The sequence below is a fragment of the Chiloscyllium plagiosum genome, unplaced genomic scaffold (genome assembly GCF_037043375.1).
Source record: "Chiloscyllium plagiosum isolate Xiang-an unplaced genomic scaffold, Cpla_swu_hap1 HiC_scaffold_38, whole genome shotgun sequence".
NCBI lineage: Eukaryota > Metazoa > Chordata > Chondrichthyes > Orectolobiformes > Hemiscylliidae > Chiloscyllium > Chiloscyllium plagiosum.
The window spans coordinates 19,192,517-19,204,047 of record NW_028270176.1 but is presented as its reverse complement, the minus strand read 5'-3'; the positions used below and the strand labels follow the sequence as shown (position 1 = coordinate 19,204,047).

At 57.0% G+C, this 11,531-nt stretch overlaps 1 protein-coding gene across 1 annotated transcript in view; it reads right to left on the bottom strand.

Annotated features, from left to right (window-relative positions):
- Positions 1–3,486: 3,486 nt before the first annotated feature.
- The window catches only part of nphs1 (NPHS1 adhesion molecule, nephrin), a gene marked incomplete at its 5' end in the record, with an annotated part of 175,783 nt that continues 167,738 nt past the window's right edge, over positions 3,487–11,531 (bottom strand). Inside the window, one exon of the mRNA XM_087980827.1 lies at positions 3,487–3,611. Within this exon, the coding sequence (XP_087836953.1) occupies positions 3,487–3,611 (125 nt within the window). The remainder of the gene's footprint in view (positions 3,612–11,531) is intronic.

Here is an 11,531-nt window from a genome sequence, read left to right as displayed (position 1 = left end):
CTCAGCACTGACCTTCCGACAGTGCCCACTCCCTCAGCACTGACCTTCCGACAGTGCCCACTCCCTCAGCACTGACCCTCCGATAGAGCCCACTCCCTCAGCACTGACCCTCCGACAGTGCGGCACTCCCTCAGCACTGACCCTCCGACAGTGCCCACTCCCTCAGTACTGACCCTCTGACAGTGCCCACTCCCTCAGCACTGACCCTCCGACAGTGCGGCACTCCCTCAGCACTGACCCTCTGACAGTGCCACTCCCTCAGCACTGACCCTCCGACAGTGCCCCCTCCCTCAGCACTGACCTTCCGACAGTGCGGCGCTCCCTCAGCACTGACCCTCCGACAGTGCCCACTCCCTCAGTACTGACCCTCCGACAGTGCCCACTCCCTCAGCACTGACCCTCTGACAGTGCCCACTCCCTCAGCACTGACCCTCCGACAGTGCCCACTCCCTCAGCACTGACCCTCTGACAGGGCCCACTCCCTCAGCACTGACCCTCTGACAGTGCCGCACTCCCTCAGCACTGACCCTCCGACAGTGCGGCACTCCCTCAACACTGACCCTCCGACAGTGCCCACTCCCTCAGCACTGACCCTCCGACAGTGCCCACTCCCTCAGCACTGACCCTCTGACAGTGCCCACTCCCTCAGCACTGACCCTCCGACAGTGCGGCACTCCCTCAGCACTGACCCTCCGACAGTGCCCACTCCCTCAGCACTGACCCTCCGACAGTGCCCACTCCCTCAGCACTGACCCTCCGACAGTGCTCACTCCCTCAGCACTGACCCTCCGACAGTGCCCGCTCCCTCAGCACTGACCCTCCGACAGTGCGGCACTCCCTCAGCACTGACCCTCCGACAGTGCCCACTCCCTCAGCACTGACCCTCCGACAGTGCGGCACTCCCTCAGCACTGACCCTCCGACAGTGCCCACTCCCTCAGCACTGACCCTCCGACAGTGCCCACTCCCTCAGCACTGACCCTCCGACAGTGCCCACTCCCTCAGCACTGACCCTCCGACAGTGCGGCACTCCCTCAGCACTGACCCTCCGACAGTGCCCACTCCCTCAGCACTGACCCTCCGACAGTGCCCACTCCCTCAGCACTGACCCTCTGACAGTGCCCACTCACTGAGCACTGACCCTCCGACAGTGCGGCACTCCCTCAGCACTGACCCTCCGACAGTGCCCACTCCCTCAACACTGACCCTCCGACAGTGCCCACTCCCTCAGCACTGACCCTCCGACAGTGCTCACTCCCTCAGCACTGACCCTCCGACAGTGCCCGCTCCCTCAGCACTGACCCTCCGACAGTGCGGCACTCCCTCAGCACTGACCCTCCGACAGTGCCCACTCCCTCAGCACTGACCCTCCGACAGTGCCCACTCCCTCAGCACTGACCCTCCGACAGTGCCCACTCCCTCAGCACTGACCCTCCGACAGTGCCCACTCCCTCAGCACTGACCCTCCGACAGTGCCCACTCCCTCAGCACTGACCCTCCGACAGTGCCCACTCCCTAAGCACTGACCCTCTGACAGTGCGGCACTCCCTCAGCACTGACCCTCCGACAGTGCCCACTCCCTCAGCACTGACCCTCCGACAGTGCCGCACTCCCTCAGCACTGACCCTGCGACAGTGCGGCACTCCCTCAGCACTGACCCCCCGACAGTGCCCACTCCCTCATCACTAACCCTCTGATAGTGCCCACTCATTCAGCACTGACCCTCCGATAGTGCCCATTCCCTTAGCACTGACCCTCCGACAGTGCGGCACTCCCTCAGCACGGACCCTCTGACAGTGCCCACTCCCTCAGCACTGACCCTCCGACAGTGCGGCACTCCCTCAGCACTGACCCTCCGACAGTGCCCACTCCCTCAGCACTGACCCTCCGACAGTGCGGCACTCCCTCAGCACTGACCCTCCGACAGTGCCCACTCCCTCAGCACTGACCCTCCGACAGTGCCCACTCCCTCAGCACTGACCGTCTGACAGTGCCCACTCCCTCAGTACTGACCCTCCGACAGTGCAGCGCTCCCTCAGCACTGACCCTCCGACAGTGCCCACTCCCTCAGTACTGACCCTCCGACAGTGCCCACTCCCTCAGCACTGACCCTCCGACAGTGCAGCGCTCCCTCAGCACTGACCCTCTGACAGTGCCCACTCCCTCAGTACTGACCCTCCGACAGTGCCCACTCCCTCAGCACTGACCCTCCGACAGTGCCCACTCCCTCAGCACTGACCGTCTGACAGTGCCCACTCCCTCAGTACTGACCCTCCGACAGTGCAGCGCTCCCTCAGCACTGACCCTCCGACAGTGCCCACTCCCTCAGCACTGACCCTCTGACAGTGCCCACTCACTGAGCACTGACCCTCCGACAGTGCGGCACTCCCTCAGCACTGACCCTCCGACAGTGCCCACTCCCTCAACACTGACCCTCCGACAGTGCCCACTCCCTCAGCACTGACCCTCCGACAGTGCTCACTCCCTCAGCACTGACCCTCCGACAGTGCCCGCTCCCTCAGCACTGACCCTCCGACAGTGCGGCACTCCCTCAGCACTGACCCTCCGACAGTGCCCACTCCCTCAGCACTGACCCTCCGACAGTGCCCACTCCCTCAGCACTGACCCTCCGACAGTGCCCACTCCCTCAGCACTGACCCTCCGACAGTGCCCACTCCCTCAGCACTGACCCTCCGACAGTGCCCACTCCCTCAGCACTGACCCTCCGACAGTGCCCACTCCCTAAGCACTGACCCTCTGACAGTGCGGCACTCCCTCAGCACTGACCCTCCGACAGTGCCCACTCCCTCAGCACTGACCCTCCGACAGTGCCGCACTCCCTCAGCACTGACCCTGCGACAGTGCGGCACTCCCTCAGCACTGACCCCCCGACAGTGCCCACTCCCTCATCACTAACCCTCTGATAGTGCCCACTCATTCAGCACTGACCCTCCGATAGTGCCCATTCCCTTAGCACTGACCCTCCGACAGTGCGGCACTCCCTCAGCACGGACCCTCTGACAGTGCCCACTCCCTCAGCACTGACCCTCCGACAGTGCGGCACTCCCTCAGCACTGACCCTCCGACAGTGCCCACTCCCTCAGCACTGACCCTCCGACAGTGCGGCACTCCCTCAGCACTGACCCTCCGACAGTGCCCACTCCCTCAGCACTGACCCTCCGACAGTGCCCACTCCCTCAGCACTGACCGTCTGACAGTGCCCACTCCCTCAGTACTGACCCTCCGACAGTGCAGCGCTCCCTCAGCACTGACCCTCCGACAGTGCCCACTCCCTCAGTACTGACCCTCCGACAGTGCCCACTCCCTCAGCACTGACCCTCCGACAGTGCAGCGCTCCCTCAGCACTGACCCTCTGACAGTGCCCACTCCCTCAGTACTGACCCTCCGACAGTGCCCACTCCCTCAGCACTGACCCTCCGACAGTGCCCACTCCCTCAGCACTGACCCTCCGACAGTGCCCACTCCCTCAGCACTGACCCTCCGACAGTGCCCCCTCCCTCAGCACTGTGTGAGTGTGTGGAGACGGTGTACCTGCCCTTGGTGACGGTGTGTGGTGTGACTCTGTGGGAAAGGCCTCCTGTCCTGGTCGCTCTGTGAAGACAAAAGCTGACGATGAGCCCGATCTGATCCGTCCCTGAGTCAGTCGCCATTCCCTCTGTCACTCACACACACTCACACACTCACACACACACTCACACACACTCACACACACACACACACATACACTCACACACACACACTCACACACTCACACACACACACACACATACACTCACACACACACACTCACACACACACACACACACAAGCACCCAACACCCAGTGACACTCACACACACACACACTCACACACACTCACACACAAGCACCCAACACCCAGTGATACTCACACACTCACACACACACTCACACACACTCACACATACTCACACACACATACACACATACTCACACACACACACTCACAAACAAGCACCCAACACCCAGTGATACTCACACTCACACACTCACACACACACTCACACATACTCACACACACACTCACACATACTCACACACACATACACACATACTCACACACACACACTCACACACACACACACACTCACATACAAGCACCCAACACCCAGTGATACTCACACTCACACACTCACACACACTCACACACACACTCACACATACTCATACACACATACTCACACACACACACTCACACACACACACACACTCACATACAAGCACCCAACACCCAGTGATACTCACACTCACACATACTCACACACACATACACACATACTCACACACACACACTCACACACACTCACACACACATACACACATACTCACACACTCACACACACACACACTCACACACACACTCACATACAAGCACCCAACACCCAGTGATACTCACACACACACACTCACACACACATACACACACACTCACACACACTCACACACACATACACACATACTCACACACTCTCACTCACACACACTCACACACTCTCACTCACACACTCACACACTCTCACTCACACACACTCACACACACACTCTCACTCACACACTCTCACTCACACACAACCATCCAACACCCAGTGATACTCACACATACACACTCACACACACACACACACACACACACACTCTCACTCACACACAACCATCCAACACCCAGTGATACTCACTCACACACTGATACAGATAGAGTCATAGAGAGCTGTACAGCATGGAAACAGGCCCTTCGGCCCAGCGCGGCCATGCTGACCCAGATATCCCAACCCAATCTAGTCCCACCTGCCAGCACCCGGCCCATATCCCTCCAAACCCTTCCTATCCATATACCCATCCAAATGCCTCTTAAATGTTGTCATTGTACCAGCCTCCACCACATCCTCTGGCAGCTCATTCCATACACGTACCACCCTCTGGGTGAAAAAGTTGCCCCTTAGGTCTCTTTTATATCTTTCCCCTCTCACCCTAAACCTATGCCCCTCTAGTTCTGGACTCCCTGACCCCAGGGAAAAGACTTTGTCTATTTATCCTATCCATACCCCTCATAATTTTGTAAACCCCTATAAGGTCACCCCTCAGCCTCCGACGCTCCAGGGAAAACAGCCCCAGCCTGTTCAGCCTCTCCCTGTAGCTCAGACCCTCCAACCCTGGCAACATCCTTGTAAATCTTTTCTGAACCTGTTCAAGTTTCACAACATCTTTCCGACAGGAAGGAGACAAGAATCGCACACAATATTCCAACAGTGGCCCAACCAATGTCCTGTACAGCCACAACATGACCTCCCAACTCCTGTACTCAATACTCTGACCAATAAAGGAAAGCATACCAAACACCAGCATGGGGTTAGATACAGAGTAAAGCTCCCTCTACACTGTCCCCCATCAAACACTCCCAGGGACAGGGACAGCACGGGGTTAGATACAGAGTAAAGCTCCCTCTACACTGTCCCCCCATCAAACACTCCCAGGGACAGGGACAGCACGGGGTTAGATACAGAGTAAAGCTCCCTCTACACTGTCCCCCCATCAAACACTCCCAGGGACAGGGACAGCACGGGGTTAGATACAGAGTAAAGCTCCCTCTCCACTGTCCCCCATCAAACACTCCCAGGGACAGGGACAGCACGGGGTTAGATACAGAGTAAAGCTCCCTCTCCACTGTCCCCCATCAAACACTCCCAGGGACAGGGACAGCACGGGGTTAGATACAGGGTAAAGCTCCCTCTACACTGTCCCCCCATCAAACACTCCCAGGGACAGGGACAGCACGGGGTTAGATACAGAGTAAAGCTCCCTCTAGACTGTCCCCCATCAAACACACCCAGGGACAGGGACAGCACGGGGTTAGATACAGAGTAAAGCTCCCTCTACACTGTCCCCCCATCAAACACTCCCAAGGACAGGGACAGCCTGGGGTTCGATACAGTGTGTGAGGGGGGATTGAGTGAGTGAGGTGGGTGAGGGGTTGAGGGGTGAGGAAGGGGAGTGAGGGTGTGGGGAATGAATGGGTGGAGAATGAGGGGGTGGGGGATGTGGAGTGAGGGGGTGAGTGAGGGGGTGAGGAGTGAGGGGATGAGCGAGGGCGTGGGGAGTGAGGGGATGAGTGAGGATATGGGGAGTGAGGGGTGGGGAGTGAGGGTTGGGAGAGTGTGGAGTGAGTGGGTGGGGAGTGAGGGGGAAGGGAGTGAGGGGGTGGGGAATGAGGGGGAAGGGAATGAGGGGTGGGTGGTGTGGAGTGTGGGGGTGGGGAGTGAGGGTGTGGGGAGTGAGGGGGTAGGGAATGAGGGGGTGGGGAATGAGGGGGTGGGGAGTGAGGGTGTGGGGAGTGAGGGTGTGAGTGAGGGGGTGGGAATTGAGGGGATGAGTGAGGGGGTGGGGAATAAGGGAGTGGGGAGTGAGGGTGTGTGAGAGGGGGTGGGGGTGAGGTGGTGGGGAGTGAGGGTCTAGGGAGTGAGGGGATGAGGAGTGAGGGGGGAGTGAGGGATGGAGTGAGGGGTTGGGGAATGAGGGGGTGGTGGTGTGGAGTGAGGGGATGGGGAGAGAGGGGGTGAGTGAGGGTGTGGTGAGTGAGGGGGTGGGGATTGAGGGGATGAGTGAGGGGGTGGGGGTGAGGTGGTGGGGAGTGAGGGAGTGAAAGAGTGAGGGGGTGGGGAGTGAGGGGTGAGGAGTGAGGGGGTGGGGAGTAAGGGGATGAGTGAGGGAGTGGGGAGTGAGGGGATGAGTGAGGGGGTGGTGACTGAGGGGAGGGGAGTGTGGATGTGTGTGAGGGGGGTGGGGTGAGGTGGTGGGGAGTCGGGGTGGGGATTGAGGGGATGGGAGTGAGGGTGTGTATGAGGGTGTGGGGGGTGAGGTGGTGGGGAGTGGGGGGGTGGGGAGTGAGGGGGATGAGGAGTGAGGGGATGAGGAGTGAGGGGGGAGTGAGGGTGTAGTGAAGGGGGAGTGAGAGAGAGAGTGAGGGAAGGAGTGAGGGGGTGGGGAATGGGAAGTGGGGGTGTGGAGTGAAGGGATGGGGAGAGAGGGGGTGAGTGAGGAGGTGGGGGGTGAGGTGGTGGGGAGTGAGGGAGTGAGGGAGTGGGGAGTGAGGGAGTGAAGGAGTGGGGGGTGGGGAGTGAGGGGGTGAGTGAGGGGGTGAGGAGTGAGGGGGTGGGGAGTGAGGGGATGAGTGAGGGAGTGGGGAGTGACGGGGAGGAGGGGGAGGGGGTGAGTGAGGGGGAGGGGAATGAGGGGGAAGGGAGTGAGGGTGTGTGTGAGGGGGTGGGGTGAGGTGGTGGGGAGTCAGGGGGTGGGGATTGAGGGGATGAGTGAGGGGATGGGGAGTGAGGGGAGGATGAGTGAGGGGGTGGGGATTGAGGGGGTGGGGAGTGAGGGGGTGTGTGACGGGCTGGGGAGTGAGGGGTGAGAAGTGAGGGGGTGGAGGGTGAGATGGTGCGGAGTGAGGGCTAGGAGGTGAAGGAGTGAGTGGTTGGGGGTGAGGGGCAGGGGAGTGAGGGGTGAAGGAATGAGGGGGTGAGGAGAGAGTGTGTCTCTGTGTGTGTGTCTGTATGTGTGTGTGTGTGTGTGTGTGTGTGTGTCTGTGGGTGTGAGTTTGTGTGTGTGTGTGTCTGTGGAGGTGTGTGTGAGTGTGTGTGTCTGTGTGTGTGTGTGTGTGTCTGTGGAGGTGTGTGTGAGTGTGTGTGTCTGTGTGTGTGTGTGTGTGTCTGTGGAGGTGTGTGTGAGTGTGTGTCTCTGTGTGTGTCTGTGTGTGTGAGTGTGTCTGTGTGCGTGTCTCTGTGTGTGTCTGTGTGTGTGAGTGTGTCTGTGTGAGTGTGTCTGTGTCTCTGTGTCTGTGTGTGTGTCTGTGTGCGTGTCTGTGTGTGTGTCTCTGTGTGCGTGTCTGTGTGTGTGTACGTCTGTGTCAGTGTGTGTGTCTGTGTCTCTGTGTGTGTGAGTGTGTGTCTGTGTGTGTGTCTGTGTCTGTGTGTGTGGGTTTGTGTGTGTGAATGTGTGTGTGTGTCTGTGGGGGGGGTAGGAGCGTGTGTGGGTGTCTGTGTGTGTGTATCTGTGTCTGTGTGTGTCTGTGTGTGTGCGTGTCTGTGTCTCTGAGTGTGTGTCTGTGAGGGTGTGGGGATGTGTTAGTCTGAGTGTGTGTGTGTGTGTGAGTCTGTGTGCGTGTGTGTGTCTGTGGGGGGGGTGTGTGAGTGTGTGTGGGTGTCTGTGTATGTGTGTCTGTGTGAATGTGTCTGTGTGTGTCTGAGCGTGTGTGTCTGTGTCTGTGTGTCTGTGTGTGTGTCTGTGTGTGTGAGTGTGTGTCTGTGTGTATGTCTGTGTGTGTGTCTGTGGGGGTATGGGGGTTTGTTAGTGTGAGTGTGTGTGTGTGACTGTGTGTGTGTCGGTGTCTCCATGTGTGTGTCTGTGTGTGTGTCTGTGTGTGCGTCTGTGTGTGTGTGTGATGTGTGTGTGTGATGTGTCTGTGTGTGTCTGTGTCTCTGTGTGTGTGTCGGTGTGTGCGTGTCTGTGTGTGGGTGTCGGTGTGTGTGTGTCTGTGAGTGTATGTCTGTGTGTGTGCATGTCTGTGTTTGTATGTCTGTGTCTCTTTGTTTGTGTCTATGTGTGTGTCTGTGTCTGGAAGTGTGGGGGTGTGTTAGTGTGAGTGTGTGTGTGTGTGAATGTGTGTGTGTCTGTGAGTGTGTCTGTGTGGGTGTGTGTCTCGGTGTGTGTCTGTGTGTCTGTCTGTGTGTGTGTGTCTGTGTGCGTGTGTCTGTGTCTCTGTGTGTGGCTGTGTGTGTGTCTGTGTGTGTGTTGGTGTGCATGCGTGTCTGAGTGTGGGCGTCTCTGTGTGTGTGATGTGTGTGTGTGATGTGTCTGTGTGTGTGAGTGTGTCTGTGTGAGTGTCTGTGTGAGTGTCTGTGTCTGTGTCTGTGTCTCTGTGTGTGTGTCTGCGTCTCTGTGTGTGTGAGTGTGTGTCTGTGTCTCTGTGTGTGTGAGTGTGTGTCTGTGTGTGTCTCTGTGTGCGTGTCTGTGTGTGTGTCTGTGTGTGTGTCTGTGTGTGCGTGTCTGTGTGTATGTCTGTGTCTGTGTGTGTCTGTGTCTGTGTGTGTGTCTGTGCGCGTGTCTGTGTGTGTATCAGTGTGTGTGTCTGTGTGAGCGTCTGTGTCTGTGTGTCTGTGTCTCTGTGTGTGTGTCTGTGTCTGTGTGTGCGTCTGTGTGTGTGAGTGTGTGTGTGAGTGTGTGTCTGTGTGTGTCCGTGGGGATGTGGGTGTGTGTGTGTGAGTATGTGTGTGAGTATGTGTGTGTCTGTATGTGTGTCTGTGGGTGTGTGTGTGAGTGTGTGTGTGTGAATGTGTCTGTGTCTGTGCCTGTGGGGGTGTGTGTAAGTGTGTGTGGGTGTCTGTGTGTTTGTGTGTATCTTTGTCTGTGTGTGTCTGTGTCTGTGTCTGTGTGTGCGTGTCTGTGTCTCTGAGTGTGTGTCTGTGTGTGTGTGTCTGTGGGGGTGTGGGTGGGTGTTAGTGTGAGTGCGTTTGCCTGTGTGTGTGTGTGTGTGTGAGTCTGTGTGCGTGTGTGTGTCTGTGGGGGGGGTGAGTGTGTGTGTGTGTCTGTGTGTGTGTCTGTGTGTGTGAATGTGTCCTGTGTGTGTCTGTGTGTGTGTCTGTGTGTGTGTGTCTGTGTGTGAGTATGTGTCTATATGTCTGTGTGTGTGTCTGTGGGGGTGTGGGAGTGTGTTAGTGTGAGTGTGTGTGTGAGGGGAGTGTGTCTGTGACTCTATGCGTGTGTCTGTATGTCTGTGTGTCTTTGTGTGTGTCTGTGTGTCTGTGTGTGTGCCTGTGTGTGTGTCTCTATGTGTCTGTCTGTGTGTGTGTGGATGTCTGTGTGTCTGAGTGTGTCTGTGTGAGTGTCTGTGTCTGTGTGTCTGTGTCTGTGTCTCTGTGTGTGAGTGTGTGTGTGTGTGTCTCTGTGTGCGTGCCTGTGTGTGTGCGTGTCTGTGTGTGTATGTCTGTGTCTGTGTGTGTGTCCGTGTCTCTGTGTGTGAGAGTGTGTGTCTGTGTGTGTGTCTGTATCTGTGTGTGTGTTTGTGTCCGTGTGTGTTTGTCTGTGTCTTTGTGTGTGTCTGTGTGTGTCTGAGTCTGTGTGTATCTGCGTGTGTCTGTGTCTGTGTGTGTCTGTGTCTGTGTGTGTGCCTGTGGCGGTGTGGAGGTGAGTTAGTGTGAGTGTGTGTTTGTGAATGTGTGAGTATGTCTGTGCGTGTGTCTGTGTCTCTATGTCTGTGTGTGTGTGTCTGTGTGTGTGTCTGTGTGTGTGTCTGTGAGTGGATGTCTCTGTGTGTGTCTGTGCGTGTGTCTGTGAGTGGATGTCTCTGTGTGTGTGTCTGTGTCTATGTTTGTGTCGGTCTGTGTGTGTCTGTGTGTGTCTGTGCCTGTGTGTGTGTCTTTGTGTGTGTCTGTGTGTGTGTGAGTGTGGGGGGGTGTTAGTGTGAGTGTGTGTGTGTTTCTCTGTGTGTGTGTCTCTGTGTGTGTCTGTGTGTGTCTGTGTGTCTATGTGCGTGTGTCTGTGTCTCTGCGTGTGTATGTGTGTGTGTCTGTGTGTGTTGGTGTACGTGCGTGTCTGAGTGTGGACGTCTCTGTGTGTGTGTGATGTGTCTGTGTGTGTGAGTGTGTCTGTGTGTGTCTGTGTGTGTGCATGTCTCTGTGTGTATGTCTTTGTATGTGTGTGTGTGTCTGTGTGTGTATCGGTGTGTGTGTGTCTGTGTGTGTCTGTGTATGTGTGTCTGTGTGTGTCTGAGTGTGTCTGTGTGTGCGTCTGTGTGTGTGAGTGTGTGTGTGTTTGTGTCTGTGTGTGTGTCTGTGGGTGGGTGTCTGTGTGTGTGTGTCTGTGTGGGTGGGTGGGTGTGTGTCTGTGTGTGAGTGTGTGTGTGAGTGTGAGTGTGTGTGAGTGTGAGTGCGTGTGTGTGAGTGTGTGTATGTGAGTGTGTGTTGTGAGTGTGTGTGAGTGTGTGTGTGAGTGTGTGTGTGAGTGTGTGTGTGTCTGTGTGTGTGTGTCTGTATATGTGTCTGTATGTGTGTCTGTGGGTGTGTGTGTGAGTGTGTGTGTGTGAATGTGTCTGTGTCTGTGCCTGTGGGGGTGTGTGTGAGTGTGTGTGGGTGTCTGTGTGTATCTTTGTCTGTGTGTGTCTGTGTCTGTGTGTGCGTGTCTGTGTCTCTGAGTGTGTGTCTGTGTGTGTGTGTGTCTGTGGGGGTGTGGGTGGGTGTGAGTGTGAGTGCGTTTGCCTGTGTGTGTGTGTGTGTGTGAGTCTGTGTGCGTGTGTGTGTCTGTGGGGGGGTGAGTGTGTGTGTGTGTCTGTGTGTGTGAATGTGTCCTGTGTGTGTCTGTGTGTGTGTCTGTGTGTGAGTATGTGTCTATATGTCTGTGTGTGTGTCTGTGGGGGTGTGGGAGTGTGTTAGTGTGAGTGTGTGTGTGAGGGGAGTGTGTCTGTGACTCTATGCGTGTGTCTGTATGTCTGTGTGTCTTTGTGTGTGT